This window comes from Physeter macrocephalus, chromosome 6 (genome assembly GCF_002837175.3).
Source record: "Physeter macrocephalus isolate SW-GA chromosome 6, ASM283717v5, whole genome shotgun sequence".
NCBI lineage: Eukaryota > Metazoa > Chordata > Mammalia > Artiodactyla > Physeteridae > Physeter > Physeter macrocephalus.
This window is the reverse complement of record NC_041219.1, coordinates 44,730,573-44,746,157: the sequence shown is the minus strand read 5'-3', so window position 1 is coordinate 44,746,157 and position 15,585 is coordinate 44,730,573. Positions and strand designations below refer to the sequence as shown.

Below are 15,585 nucleotides of genomic sequence, written 5' to 3'. Positions count from 1 at the left end.
GCAGTGGTTGAGAGTCCGCCTGCCGATGCAGGGGACGCGGGTTCGTGCCCCGGTCTGGGAAGATCCCACATGCCGCGGAGCAGCTGGGCCTGCGCGTCCGGAGCCTGTGCTCCGCAACGGGAGAGGCCACAGCAGTGAGAGGCCCGCGTACCGCAAAAAAAAATAAAAAAAAAAAAAAAAAAAAAAAAACTGAAGCAAGTTCAAAAGAGAAGTGAAAGAAACAGGAGAAGATGTTTACAATGCAGACCTCTGATCAAATGGGAATATTTTTCAATGCTTTCAAGAATGACTGGCACCTATGAAAACATAAATGTTAATTATTATTAACCCTATTTTATGACAGACTCATACAAATTAATAAAACTATAAATAGTCCAATAAAAAGATAATAAACAGGCAATTCACGTGAAATTAAATAGCTGTGACCAATAAGTATATGAAAAGATGTTCAACCTCATTAGTCATCAAAGGATTACAAATAGAAGAAACAATGAGATATCATTTTTGACCTTTGAAGTTTGAAAAGGTGAAAAGTTTAGTATTAGGCAGAGAGAAGAGAACCAAGAACTCATATGCTCTGTTTGAGGGAATATAAATTGGCACAATTTTCTTAGAAGGTGCTTTGTTGGTATGTAGGACAATGCAAACCTTTGGCCCAGAATTTGCACTTGTAGGAATGTATCCTGAGGCTATACTGGACAGCTGTGCAGAGATGTATCAAACAAAAGCTAACCTTCTAAACATTTTAAGTATATGCATTTCATTGCTACAACAATCCCATTTGGTAGATACCTTAATTATCCCCATTTTAAAATGGGGAAAATGAGGTTCTGAAAAATTAAATATAGTAAGTGGCAAGGCCAAGTTTTAAACCCAGGCAGTCTGGCTGTTACCTATTTTTGTCCCAGTGCTTCCCAGGAGCATAGCTACAGGCTACCTTTAAAAAAGATCTTAAAATTCAGGTGTATTTTACATACAGTAAATTTCATCCTTAAAAAGTGTCCTAATATGTGGAATCTACAAAAAGAGTACAAACGAACTTATCTACAAAACAGAAATAGAGTTACAGATGTAGGAAACAAACTTATGGCTACCAGGGGGTAAGCGGGGGAGGGACAAATTGGAAGATTGGGACTGATATATACCTACTACTGTATATAAAATAGATAACTAATAAGGACCTACAGTATAGCACAAGGAACTCTACTCAATACTCTGTAGTGACCTATATGGGAACAGAAACTAAAAAAGAGTGGATATATGTATATGTATAACTGATTCACTTTGTTGTAAAGCAGAAACTAACACACCATTGTAAAGCAATTATACTCCAATAAAGATGTTAAAAAAAAAAAAAAGAAAAGAAATAGCTGCAATGAACAACCCACGCCAGAGGCAAAAGAGGAGAAAATGGGGAAATGGGAGTGGAGATAGACATCCCCAGGGAGGGTGACGGGGTGACTTGAAGGGGGCTTCAGTCAGTCATGGGAAGGGGGGGCAGAACATGTGTTCCTGGGGAGGTCTGACATCCTGAAATGCCTCAGGTAGGGAAAGCCTGTGGAAAGCACATAGCCTCTGATTTAGAGAGATTCGGGTTCAAATCCTCACCCTGCTAGCCTCTGGGACCTGTGGGACCTGAACCAGTCCCTTCTCCTCTTGGAGGATAAGGCCCCTCAGCAGAGGGGCCCAAGAAGACAACAACCACTCTACAAAGATTCCCCAGCTCAGGGCCCACACCCAACTCTCAGCAAACTCCAGGGCTCCCGCCCCACAAAGGAAGTGGAGAAGATGCTCAGCTTCCGGCACTGCTCCACACACTTACCACCCTTCACGTCTGTCTCCCCATCCTTCCCTTCTGCCCCTCCTGCCCTGGGCTGACCCATCTGCACCCTCCATGCCCTCTCTCTCCCTGTGGGCTCAGTACCCCAGCTGTGAAAAGGACCCAGCTCTCCCAAGTCTGGGTGACATCATCTGCACAGCTTCGGTAACTGTCTGCATGTCACCCACTCCCTCCTGACTCCTCAAGAAGATCCAGCCAGCCCAGTCACCGGAGAATCTGCAGGAATGCAAGCCCCAGACAGGTGGGTCACCTCTGTAGTTTTTCCCAGCTCCCTTTCCCAGTCCTATGAAAACAGCTCCAATTCCCCCATTCCAGTCCTGTGGTTTGGGTGGGCTGACATGGAGATCACGTGACCTAGGCCTGGCCAATCAGCATAGCCTGTTCCTCTAGCCTCAATGATTGGTCCAGGATGGGCATGTGACTCCATCCAGCACCAATGAGAGTCTGCAATGAGTCTTCTGCTGGAACTACAGGAAAAGAGACGCTCTCTTTCTGCAGAGGTTACAAGCTGGGAGGAGTTAAGCCTGGAGCTGCTGGGGCCATTTGCCTCCCGGGAATAATGCCTGCCTGGGGTTGAAGGCAGCCCAAGGAAAGCTGAGCCCAGGACAGAGAGGGAGTGATTCCTGATAACACACTCTACAACACAAATCTGGGCATGTCATCACTATGTATGAAAATTGCTGGCATTCTTATCAGTTACAGAAGCTGTGGTTTGTGGACCCCTGGCAGGTTGGGAGAGGTCCCTGGAAGGACTACAGAAGGTCCATGAACCTTATGGAATTGCTGTAAAGTATGCAAGTATGATGCCATGAATTTTTCTGGGAAGAAGGTCCCCACAAGTGTCTGTGGCCCCAAAGAGTGTCAAGAGCTGGTGGGTCACCCTTGAGTGCACACCCCCCAAGATCCTGTGATTCCTGTGAACCCTGCCTACCTCTCTAGCCTCATCTTCCTCTCTCCCTCCCTCCGTCCCCAGGGTGCACCCTATGTCTAGCAATATCAAATTATTTAAAGTTCCATAAAGCTACCATGGGATTTCACACCTCCATGCTTTTATACTCATGCTGTTCCCTCTTTCTAGAACACTCTTCGGCCTCTCTTGTGCCCGGTAAACCTCTATTCAGCCACCACAGCTCACTTAAGGATCTGCTTTCTCTCTGTGAAGACTTCCCATACCCTTTCTAACCCCATCCCTCTCTCTTCTGTTCTGGGCAACCTCAGCACCTCTGACCTAGCCTAGGATGTACAGTTGTGCAGGTTGCATACTGCACAACCTTGGAGGCACCATTTACATCAACATCCAGTCTTCTTCTAACTCTAGTGTGTAGTCATCTGTTTACCGTCCTGTCTCTTCCACTTGGCTCTAACCTCCTGGGGGCAGGGCCTGTGTCTGTGTCACCTTAGTGTTCTTGGAACCCAGCAGGTCCTGGCCCAGAGCAGAGGCTCAGCCAACATTTATTGAATGACTGCTTGTGACTGAATAATGTGCTAAGTCATAAGGAGGGAGTGGAATATTGGAGAGGGGAGGATGGAAGGATGGTGACAAGGAGAACAGTGGCCCTGTCCAGATTTTTATTTATTCCAGAGGTGATGGCTGAGGTAGTTATTAATGAGCGTAGTTATTTGGGATGTGCATCTCGAGCTCTGTATGGAGTGATTTCCAATCAATAATTAATGCCCACCCCCATCCTCCCTCCCCACAAAACTAGGTCAACCTCCTCTTGGGAAAGGCAGTGGGGCTCCCTTGCAAGCTCCTGCTCTCCAACTGAGAGCAAGCCAGGGTGAGTGAAGGCTCAATACCCCACCTCGCCACATCTGCCGCCCCCCCCCCACTGCAGGGTAGCCAGGGGGTGTGCAGAAGAGGGAAGCGAGAAAACAGAGCAAGCACCCTGCAATCCACCCAAATGTTAAGCCAGTTGCAGGCCTTTCTGATGCCCCATCATTCATTCATTCATCAAACACTTATAAATACTGTTGCACACCAGGCACAGTGCTGGGCACATGGGGAAACCAAAATCCTCATTTTTTTACGCCCTCATTTTTTACCCCTGCTGGTGGAGCTTGCAGTCTACCAGCAGGGGGCCAGGGGACCACAGTGTTGGGGAAAGGGACCATGCCTGGGCAGTGAGGGCAGCTCCAGGCACATTCCTGGAGGGGCTGACTCGAGTTGGGCCCTGCAGGATGCCAGGAGCTGTGGCAAAGGCACGAGGGGTGACCATTCAGAGAGGGCATCCACACTGTGCTTGGGGGTCTAAGGAGAGCGGGGCTCTCTGTTAGGTGGCTGCTCAGGGTGGTCCATGGGCAGATTTCTAAACAGGCCGAGCGCTGGATCAGCTCTGGGCTTTAGAGGAGGGGTAATCCTGGAGGACAGGACAGAGGCAGGAGGCAAGCACGGAGGGCCAGGTGGCAGCTGTGAGAAGGGGTGAGGTCAGAAAGGCCTGGAGGAGGCAGCTCCGCACCGCCCCAGCCCGGCTTCTCCATGCCTGCTCGCCGGGACCAGCCTTTGTTGCTCAATCAATTACATTTCTCAGTTCTCCAGGACATTGAAATTCTGAAAGGCTCCTGAGAACCTGCCAGGCTGGCTTCCCTGAAAGGCAGCCCCGTCCCTCCTCCCCTCCTGCCACCCTCTGCTGAGCTGGGCCGCAGCTCACTTCACAGCTCCCCCTGGGGCCCAGGGAGTCCCAGGGCCACAGAGCCACCACATAATTAGCTAATTAGGGACTCAGAACGAGTTCATCACTTCCGCGCCAGGAAACAGGAGCCACGCGATTAGGGAGCCAGGGAGGACCCCGCGAGAGCCCAGCTAATCCTCCTTTTATGCCCACGGTCAAGTTAGTAATTAGCTAAGGCAAATCCGATGGTTCCACTCTGCCCTCATTTCCCCTGGCACTGTGTACAAGAGAGAGAGAGACAGACAGACAGACAGAAAGTGAAACAGAGAGAACTGTAGACAGAACAGAGATGGAGACAAAGAGAGACAGAGAGAGACTGCCTTTAAGACCCATCACCATCTGCCTCGGACCATCCTTCCTGCTCATCTCCCTCCAAACCGTCCCCCAGCCAAAGCCTCCTCCTCCTCCAGGCAGTCTTCTCTGATTCTCCCTCCCAGATACTTAGGAAGGCTCCCTGCGTCTTGTTCCCCCATGGCTCTCCTTTTTCCTCTCTCAGGATGAGCTTACCTGGTTCTGCTCTCTTAGTGTGACTTTTCAGGCCTTCAGCCTGGGGCGGGGACCAGGTGTGCCTTGGTGAGGGCAGGCTGCAGGCGACCCATGAGCGTGGTTGAGGGCCCTGCTTCCCTAGTTAAGAAGGGAAAGAGGACCCCGGAGTCCTCAGAACATACAATGTAGCCCCTACCCTGATGAGCGCCCAGAGCATCAACCCACAACAGGACATCTGGGTCCCAGTCCTGGCTGGGCATCCTTGAAACAGCTTGCCCTCTCTGGGCCCCAGCGGCCTCATCTACAGAAGAGGACGGTGGTTCCTGTCCAGCCTCAGGAACACCCCAAGGCCAGGACACCTCAGAGTGGGGTGCCCCCAAAGTTAGAAGCCTCCAGCAGCCCAGCCACCCCCGTGGGGAAAGTGTAAATTCTCATCCCAACTGCCTCCCATCCCCCCCTCACAGGCCCCCACAACCAGGCTCCAGTCTAGCTCCCAAGCCTCACTCCCCACGTCCTACACGCCACACCTGAACCTGCTGCTCCAGCCAGGCAGCAGATGCGCCCGGCACCCTGACACCCCACCTCTGCACACGCTCTGCCCCCACTCACACCGCCCCCCACTCTCTGCCACAAGGGTTCCTTTGCTATTGTGCTGCCAGGGGCAATGCCAGGTGCACTTCCCACGGCAGGACGGGGTCCATGCTGGAGTCAGACTGACCCACTTCCAGTCCCCGGAAAGCCCAGGTTCTGGGTCACCGCCGGGCCCTCAAAGTCGCCCAGAAGTCCATCTCTCCTCCATTTTTAAAACTCAGCTGCGTGGTGGCCTCTTCTGGTCCCAAGGCTGAGCGCGTGCTCCTGCAATGAGCTGCCACAGCCCCATCCTCCCTCCATCACAGCACTGTTACACTGTCGGCCTTCATCACAGCTCTGCCCTCCTCTCCCCGCCGGAAACCAGGAGGGCAAGGCCCACCAGGGGTGTTCTGCATCCTCCAACCCAGCCCAGGGCCTGGCACAGAGGGGCCCCTCCGAGGAGGGCAGCTTGAACGAATGTAGGAGTGATGGCTGAGTGGATGGATCTGTTCAACAACTGTTTAGTGAGGGCCTACTACGGGCCAGGCACCATTTTAAGCTCTAAGGATACATCAGTTTAAAAAAACACACAAAAGGGACTTCCCTGGAAGTCCAGTGGTTAAGACTCCTAGCTTCCACTGCAGGGGGCGAGGGTTCCATCCCAGATCCGGGAACTAGGATCCCACATACCACACGGCACGGCCTAAAACACAGAAACACACACACACACACACACACACACACACACACACACACACACACACATACACACACACACACACACACACACACCCCAAATCCCCTGCCCTTGTGAAGCACACATTCTAGGTAGGGGTAGGGAGAGACAGACAGAGAAACAGCAAACATAATAAGTAAGTACGTTTCCTCATTTGTTGGGTGATAAGTGCTACGAACACAAAAAGTAGAATGGGGGAGGAGATGGGGAGGGCCAGGCTGGGGCCAGGGGTCAGGCTGGTATAAAATGGGGGCCAGGAAAGGCCACACCAGCAAGATGCATAGAGCAACTGTATGCACACCTGGGCTCTCCAGGCAGAGGGAGAGCTCTCCAGGCGGAGGGAACAGCCAGGGCAAAGACAAGAGGGAAACGGGGCCGCCTGCAGGTGAATGTGAAACTCTGGCTTCGACTCCCTCTGAGTGCTGTGGGCAGAAGAGAGACATGGTCTCCCAGCTGCTGGGGAGAAAATGGATGGTGTGGGCCAGGGAGGAAGAAGGAGGCCCGTTAGGACCCCAGCCTGCAGGATGGTCTACAAACACACCTGTGTGACCCTGGCACATGCGGACGCACCTCTGGAAAGGGTACCGGGCCTGTGGGCTGCATGGCCAGGAGGGTGACAGTGGCCACGCGGTCATACCCTGTGTGTCTATCCTGTCTGCCCCCCACCCAGACCATCTCTTCTGAAAAGTCCTGTCACATCGCTGCTCCCATATGCCTGTCAGATCCCGAGACCTGACGGAGGAGCAGGATGCAGGATCGTGTACAGACGCCCCTGTGTGACCCCGACACATGCACCCGCATCTCTGGAAAGGGTACCGGGCCTGTGGGCTGCATGGCTAGGAGCGTGACAGTGGCCACACGGTGGCTGCTTCCTGAGGGCAGCCCCTGCCTTCCCCTGGGACAGAAATGGGGAGCACTGAGGGGGCACCCAGGAAAGATGTGGCCCCTGCCCGGTGCCCCCCCTGCTGAGATTGCCTGGGCCAGACGCTGGGCTTCCTCCATGACTCTCCAGGGTGGGGACTGGGCCTTCCGTCCACCTGCTCCTCTCCATCCCACCTGGCCTGGCTCAGCCATCGCTCACCTGCCATCCTGATAATGCACATCTGGCTGGTCCAGACGACATGGCAGTGGAGGGGTTCGTGGCTGGGTTCAGGAGACATCTGGAAGGTTGAGCCGAGGGGCAGGATGTGGATGCGGGCGGTAGAGAGGAACCCAGGCATCTCCAAGGTTGGGGGCCTGAGACTAGAGGCACGGAGCAGCCCTCAGTAAAGATGGGGGTCCGCGGGGATGGGTGGAGTCTGGGGTGCGGGGTGTACACCCATGTGAAGTCGCTTCGTAGGATCTCAGGGTCCAGGGTGTACACCCATGTGAAGTCGCTTCGTAGGATCTCAGGGTCCAGGGTTCAGGAGAGAGGAGTAGGGCCTGGAGCGTCACGTGGGTGGCATCAGGGTAGAAATGGTCTCTAGGTGGCATTTAAAGCCAGGAGCTGGGGGAGATGGATGACAGGTGGACAAACTGATGGAGCTGCTCAACCTTTTCACCCCTTCTTGCCGGGGACCCCCCGCAGACCAGACCCTCTGCCCTAAGGAAAGCTGGGCAGCAGCGAGGCAGAGGGCCCTGGTGGCAGTAGGGGGCCAGGAGGAAGACGGGGGCGTGCTTCCTGACAGGCAACTCCCCTGGGGGTCCGGGGTGCTCTCTGCAGACAGGAACTGTCAGCCCACATTAGCGAGGCCACTCTGCCAGGCCAGCTCAAGTAGAAAGAGCCGAACCCGCACCAGCCTCTGCCAGGGGCACAGCCCGCAGCCAGGAGGAGGGGAGCCAGGCCCGGGGCAAGGGGCGCCGAGGCTGTGCTTGGCCTGGGGGCTCCCCTCTCTCCCTGGTCTGGCCAGGCCAGCGGAGGGCGCTGAGCAGCCGGGAGAGGCCGTGTGCTGCTCCTGCCATGGCCAGTGCCAACTAATCAGGGGCTCAGTGGGTACCGGGAGGCCGGGCCAAGCAGCATACGGCTGGGCTGCCGAGGACGCAGCTACTGGCCCCAGCCCAGCCTGGGAGGGGCCTGCGGGCTGAAGAGGGGCCTCAGTGCCCACTCCTGAGATAAGAAACAACCCCCAGGCAAGGAGTCTGCAGCCCTGCACCCTCCATCTCAGGGGAGGCCTTGGTTTCCTTCCCAAGGCTGTCAGGGCTCACTCCCTAGAGGGGGGGGCTGGTCCTGTGCCACTGAAGGCCCCCCCCAACACTGGGGCCCCTGCTGCCCTCTTACTCATTCTTCAAACGTCCCGTGCCCCCTCCTCTCTGAAGCCTCCTCAAAGTACGTCGTTGGTGGCCCTTCCCCTCGGCCCTGATGCTTCCATTAGAAAACACGTCTCCCGGCCCAGAGCTCCTGGCTTGAGTGTCTGCCTACAGAGACGGGGCTGCATCTGAGTCTTCTCCATGACCCCACAGCTGACCCAAGGCCTGGCCCCATTGCCCCTTAGTGGATGCTACTTTGGATGAACGGATGATTGGATGAATGGATGAATGAATGCATACACAGTGCCTCTCTCCCTTAATCTTGTGTCCTGTCCACGAATCACTCCTTCCTGATTTGTAGAATAGAACTTGACCCCGGCGGAGGAGGTGGCAGTAGGGGGGGCTACCTTCACCCCACCCCCACCCCCACCCAAAGTATCTCTCCTCTCACAGTCCTGGCTGCTCTTTACTGTTCCCAAGCCAGGTTCTCATCAGATGTTCTGGCCAGATGCTCTCCCGCCCACCCCCACCTCTTCTGAAAGGCAGCAGCCCTGGGGAAATTGGGCCCCTCCACTGCCTCTTCTCTCTTCTCTCCCCACCTTCCTCCTTCCCTCCCTTCCTTCCTTGGGGGCTGCCAGACCTTTCTTCCTCAGGGCCGCTGGGGGACCCTTGTGGGATCCAAGGACAGACAGTCTGAAGTCCAAGGTCCTGCACCCCAAGTCCCATTAAACACACGTACAGAGTGGAAGTGCTGAGATTCTCATGCAAGCTCTGTTTCAAGGTCCCCCAGCCCCACTGCCAATAGGTGCGGAGTATGAGACCCCCAGGTGATCAACGTACGGTGTTTGCACCTTCACTGGGCACCTTCTAGGAGCAGATGTCATAAGGATGTTTTGCTGCCCCACAGCCTAGCGAGGAAGGGCTGGGACCCCATTTTATGGATGGAGAAACTGAGGTCCGAGAGGTGGAGCCACTGGCCAAGATCCCAGGCACAAACCCTGGTCTAACTGCTCTGGATGCAGCAGTCTGTAGCCCCAACACTGGGATTCTCCCTCTGTGAAAAGGGCAGGGATGGGGCAGTTCACAGGGCACGTGTTCTACACCTGGCGCTGCAGACTAACCCACATGAAGGTGCTGTGTGCCATCCGCCTTGTGCAGACAGGGGTCCGAAACAAGAGAAGAATCTTTCCCCAGGTCCTGCAGCTAATTAACACAGGACCAAGCTTTGAATGCTGGCAGGGTGACTCAGACACCATGCTCTGCACTAACCATTGCGCCATCCTCCTTCCTGCCCTGACTCATCCCCCTCGGGCTGCTTGGGGCCTGGCACCACGAGAACTCTGCACCCTGACAGTGAAAGGCATTCGGAGGTCTGGGGCACACCAAACTTGGGGGTAGATGGGAAGAGAAGGGGCCTTGAGGGCATTACTTCAGCCCACGGGGCCTTTCTACTTTGACCTTGGATGTGGGCAGGGGTCTTTCCTGATGCCCTGCAGATGGAGTGGGTAGCTGAGATGCCTACACACTAAAAGGAAAGGAAGGAGGTTGTGAAAAGGAGCAAAAAGCTCTGGCCAGCTGTGTGGCCTTGGGCAGGTTACTCAACCTCTCCCTGACTCAGTTTCCCCATCTGTAAAGTGGGCATCACAATGGTACCAACATCCTAGGGCTGTTATGAAGGTGAAATGATACAGCCCATGTAAAGCATCTGATAAATTTTAACCATTTATCATTATTAGGAAATCCCTAGAAGATGTGGAACACTCACCTCCCACCTCCCCATGACATGCAGTCCTCTGCCTAGCCCCACTATTCTCAGGACAGCTCCTGCTCTCCACCTTGGCACATGCAATTCCACTCCATCTGCAGGGACCACCCTCCCCAGCCCTCTGTGTCCTTGTTGAGCATCTTCCAATACCAGCCTCTGTGAAGAGGTCCTGACGCCCCCACCTTCCACCCCCAATGCTCCCAGCACCTTCTTCATAATAGTATCACCTATTGGCCACTTACTGCATACAAGACTCCATGCTAAGCTCTCTACACACATGAGGGCATTTCATCCTTACAAAACCATACGGAAATTGCTATGATTAACCCCATCTTATCGGTGGAGAAATAGAGGCCCAGCATCCCACAACAGGCAGGTGAAAGGACTAGAACCGGGGCCTGTCAGCACAGAGTAAATCTCCAGTCCTACCTGCAGCTGGGGCCGGACAGGAGCCTCACCCACAGCACTGGCAGCTCTGCCTCCCTGTCCCTGGGCCCTGCCCAGCCCAGCCCCATCCCAGAGGCCCCTGCACAGAGGTGGCTTCTTGCTGACCCAGCGGTTGTTAGTTGGATGGGGCCCCAGGAAGGGGGCAGAGGCCCAGGCGAGGCTCAGCATCCCCAGCAGCTGCCCCCGAGCTCCCCAGGCTTCCCTACCAACCCCCTCCACAGACTGGGCAGGGGTGTGCAGTGGCAGGGTGCAGATGTGGGCCAGCAGCTCAGACTCAGCCGGCTCAGGCTTTAGCAGTAACTGCCCTAGTTTCTTACTGGAGAAAATAGCACTTTTCATATTTAAATGGCTTGGCCAATGGGCTTTGGGAGGCACTGCAGCTGTTTGAGGGCTGGGTGAGGCCTGGAGTCCGCTGGTGCCAGGAGGGGGCACTTTCAGAGATAATCCAGCCCCATCTTGCCAAGGCCCAGAAAGGGATAGCAACTTATGAAAGGTCACACAGCGAGGAACCAGAACCCAGCCTCCTGACTGGCAGTCTAGTGCTTCTTCCCTCCCTCCCTAACCTTCTCCCATGCACTATCTCCTGCCCTTTATCCACCAATGGTTCAGTGGCCAGGACAGACCTGGCAGGAGTAGGGTGGAGGGACATATTTTTAGCGAGGTTCTGTAAAGAGCACCACAACTCCTAGGTGCCCCAACCATCCTGGACAAAGTCAGAACCACACATCTAATCGGTCCCTCCTCCTCCTTTGTGCAAATAGGGAAACTGAGGCCCAGAGACACCCAGGGGCTTCCCAGGTCACACAGCAGGCTCCCCGCAGAGCTAAGAAGCAGAAATTACATTCCCTGACAACCCAACTGAGGCTTCCTGGCTGGTCGTGTTTTTAAACTACTTTTTAAACTACAGGCAGTCACCCCCCTCTCCACAGCTTTGCAATTAATAACCCGTAATTTTACTTTGCCTAGTCCCAATTCTCTAGCCTGCCATCTAGTGGCCAAATTGAAAGCTACAGGCTATTGTTGAAAAGAAGGAGTCCCAGGGCAGAAGCGGCTCTAAAGATAAATAAATGGGAGGACCTGGAAAGTGCATGGAAACACCTAGGAAAAAAGAAGGCAACCAACCAAACTTCTCAAAGAGACACTTCTAAGACTCTGTGCCCCCCCTTCCCGCTCATTCCCCAGTGACCCTGGGCAGAGCTCCTGGCACCGGGGAAGGACGCTGCCCCTTCTGTAAATGAGCGTCTGGATCACAGGACCTGCTCCAACAGCCTGAGGCTCCTGTTAATCAAGTTGTTCATGAAGATGGATTTATCTTAAGGTCCCTTTCCAGGGGGGCGCATCGGTTATATTTTGGATCCTGGAGCGTTGTGCTTCCAGGGTCTGAGAAAGCAAGATTCGAGATTCATTTGTCAGCTGAGAGGCAGAATCAGCACAGAGTGGAAACAGAACTGCCCACCTCAGGCCACCCCGGGCCTCCCAGCGAAGCCTATTAGAAGGAAAGAGGCCCCTAAGGAAAGACCCGAACTCCTCTCTGGGCCCTTGGGGCTACCCAGCCTCCAAAATCGGAACCTCCAGGAGCGAGCGCAGGGCCCAACCCCTCCCTTCTCCAGAGAAGTGAACGGACTGGCTCTGGGGACCTGGAAGTGACCCCTACAGCCAGGAGCTGCAAATGAGCTCCTCACGAGGGCACGAGGGCAGCGAGAGAGGGCGAAAAGGGCAGGGAGGAGAGGCACATGGGCCCACACCCCGCACACGCGCACGCACATATACATACAGCACATGGTCTCTCGTAGATACAGAGACCCTCACACCCACACGCGCACACACACGCGCACAGGCGTACAGAAACCCACCCAGAGAGAGAGGCCCATACCCTGTGTGTCTATCCTGTCTGCCCCCCACCCAGACCATCTCTTCTGAAAAGTCCTGTCACATCGCTGCTCCCATATGCCTGTCAGATCCCGAGACCTGACGGAGGAGCAGGATGCAGGATCGTGTACAGACGCCCCTGTGTGACCCCGACACATGCACCCGCATCTCTGGAAAGGGTACCGGGCCTGTGGGCTGCATGGCTAGGAGCGTGACAGTGGCCACACGGTGGCTGCTTCCTGAGGGCAGCCCCTGCCTTCCCCTGGGACAGAAATGGGGAGCGCTGAGGGGGCGCCCAGGAAAGATGCAGCCCCTGCCCGGTGCCCCCCCTGCTGAGGTTGCCCAGGCCAGACGCTGGGCTTCCTCCGTGACTCTCCAGGGTGGGGACCAGGGCTTCTGCCCACCTGCTCCTCTCCACCCTGCCTGGCCTGGCCACGGCTCACCCACATTACCAGAGCAGTCCTCTGTGTCCACTCCTTCACTTCTGCCAGGCGTTTCTAAAACACTCCCTTGCCAGGTCACTCCCCACGCTCCGCTGGGTCTCAGCTCAGGCTCCACCTCAGGCCCCCAGTGCCCCCCACTCTGCGCCCCCCTGCACCCCCATAAGCTCCACATGCCCGGCACCCCTCCGTCTGAGCACTGACTGCACGGAACAGCTACTCGATAAACTTTGCCACTTCACACCTATTTACTGAGCGCTTTCCACACACCAGGCATGGTTCTGGGCGCTGAGGGAACAAAGTCTGCCTTGTGGTCAGTTTCCCAGTAGGAGGTGGCGCCTGAGAGAGAGGAACATGCACCCCTGGGCAAGGTGGGCTGGTTAGAAACAGGCTCCGGTTTAGTCCCTGTCACTAACCTGCTGTGTGACCTTGGGTTGGTCGTGGCCCTCTCTGGGTCTCATTCTCCACATTTATTAAAAGGGGTAAAGATGGTTTTGAACAAGGTAATCTTTAAGGAGACTTCTAAGCTTGGTGGCAAGTGGGAAGGACAGAGACAGTCTGCCACCTAGGATGGCCTCTCTGGATGTCCCTTCCCTGCCCCCGAGGGAGTCTCCCCAGGACAGTGGGAGGGGCAAAGGTGATATAGCTGAACTGCTCCCCCCCCCACAGCTTTGGTTCTCACCCCTCACCCCCAGCCCCACCCCCATCTCTCAACCCCTCCCTCAGGACCTTCACAGCAACTCTCAGGGGTCCCTGGAGTTTCCCATCACGTCAAGGCTCATGTGTGGGGAGGTGACCTCGTATGTGCGACCTTGAGACCCCGGCACTCCAGGAACCCCTATGTAATTCACCCAACCTGTGCCAACCTACCCGCCCAGGTCACCTTGCTCCACAAATATCCCAGAGCACAGCCTCCACTGGCCAGCCAGGCCTGTCCGGGCTGACCAACACGCTCTGCGAGCCCAGAGTCAGGCTGGCCCGGCAGGCACTCACAGCGGACGGCTGCAGAGAGGTGGGCAGGGCGAGTGGCAGGGACCCCCCCAAGGCCCCAAGCCTGGGTATTGGCAGAGTGGGGTCAGTGGTGACTGTGGAGGAGGACGAGGTGCCAGGAGCCCTCTCACCTTCTGCAGATTGGGAAACTGAGGCTCAGGCAGGGAAGAGAAGCAAGGGGTCAGACAAAGCCAGGGAAAGAGCTGGGCTTAGGACAGACATAACTCTGCTCAGATCCCTGCCTTGCCCCTGAATTGCTGTGTGACCTGATGCAAGCCACTTAACCTCTCTGAGCCTCACATAGGTTGTTCAGAGGGTTAAGTCAGCCAGCGGCATGTCAAGAGCCTGGCACACAGGAGGTGAGTAGATGCTCATAAAAGTTCCTGACCTTCCCCATCAGTGCTGAAGCACCCTGCAGGCAGGGCCCTCCCCCTCTCCTTCCCTGGATCCCCATCCCATTCCAGACACAGGGCAGCGGAAAGAGTCAGGAGACCTCCTGGGCAAGTAACCTCAAGTCTCCAAGTCTCAGTTTTTTCATCTCAGTTTTTCATGAGACTAACCCACCTCCCGCCAGGGGAACTGTAAGGCTCCAAAGAAATCACAGAGATGAAAAGCTTTGAAAGCTGTGTGATTCTGGGCAGGTGTCAGGGTTTTTTGTTATCAGATAACCTCTCTCAATACTAGGTGGGCGGACAGATGGATGGGCAGCCGGTCAGACGGGGGAGCGGGTGGATGGACCTGTGGGGGAGGAACCTATGGAGGGGGTGAGTGGGCGGGTTGGGAGCTTGAGCTCCACGTCAGCACAAGTGGGGGGTCTGGGAGCCCCTCCCCAGTGGAATGCTGCACGACGCCCTCCCTCAAACCAAGCAGCTTCTTTTCACACACCTGCCACCTTGACAGCCCCCCTACAAGGAACCTTGTCCCCCCCAAAGCCAGTACTTGCTGCAGTCCGAGTCCTTTTGGGACCCAGAGGCGCCAGGGCCACCTTCCAGCATCTTCAGGCCCAAATAGTGCCCCTTGAACCCCTGGCGGCAGGGCCCACATCTGTCCGGTCACTGAAGGATCCCGTGCCCAGCACAGGCCTGGCATGGGGAGATACCGGTCAGTCTCTGCTAAGCGAGTGAGTGCCCTGGGGCAGGGCAGGGGGCACCAACTCACTGGGCACACGGTTGATGGCTTTGAGGGGCCTCAGGACACGCACGGTGCGGATGGCCGACAGGTTGATGTTCTGGAGGTCCAGGGAGTACTCGACCATCCTGCGAAGAGAGGGGAGAAGAGTGAGGCCCAGAGCACGGGGACAGCAGGGCCACGGCCGGGACAGCAGGGCCACGGCCGGGCCAGCCACGCCCACGCCTGCCTGGACGGGGTAAAAAAAGTGGTCAGAAACCCGGCTAAGCCCCAGTCAGCCCTCTGGCCTTGGGCTGTCTCCTCGGGCCTGTCTCCTTCTCTGTAAGCAGCGCAGGTGACGTCCACCTCGGGGACTGCCCTGAGGGTCCCGGTAGGTGCGGCCAGGGGCAGAGAGGAGCAGAGACCCTGGGGCCCCAGCG

General features: G+C 55.8%; 1 protein-coding gene across 1 annotated transcript in view; it reads right to left on the bottom strand.

The window, feature by feature from the left end:
* The window catches only part of CACNA1I (calcium voltage-gated channel subunit alpha1 I), a 74,625-nt gene extending 59,332 nt beyond the window's left edge, over positions 1–15,293 (bottom strand). The window contains exon 1 of the mRNA XM_028491469.1: positions 15,197–15,293. Within this exon, the coding sequence (XP_028347270.1) occupies positions 15,197–15,293 (97 nt within the window). The remainder of the gene's footprint in view (positions 1–15,196) is intronic.
* Between the last annotated feature and the right edge of the window lie 292 nt (positions 15,294–15,585).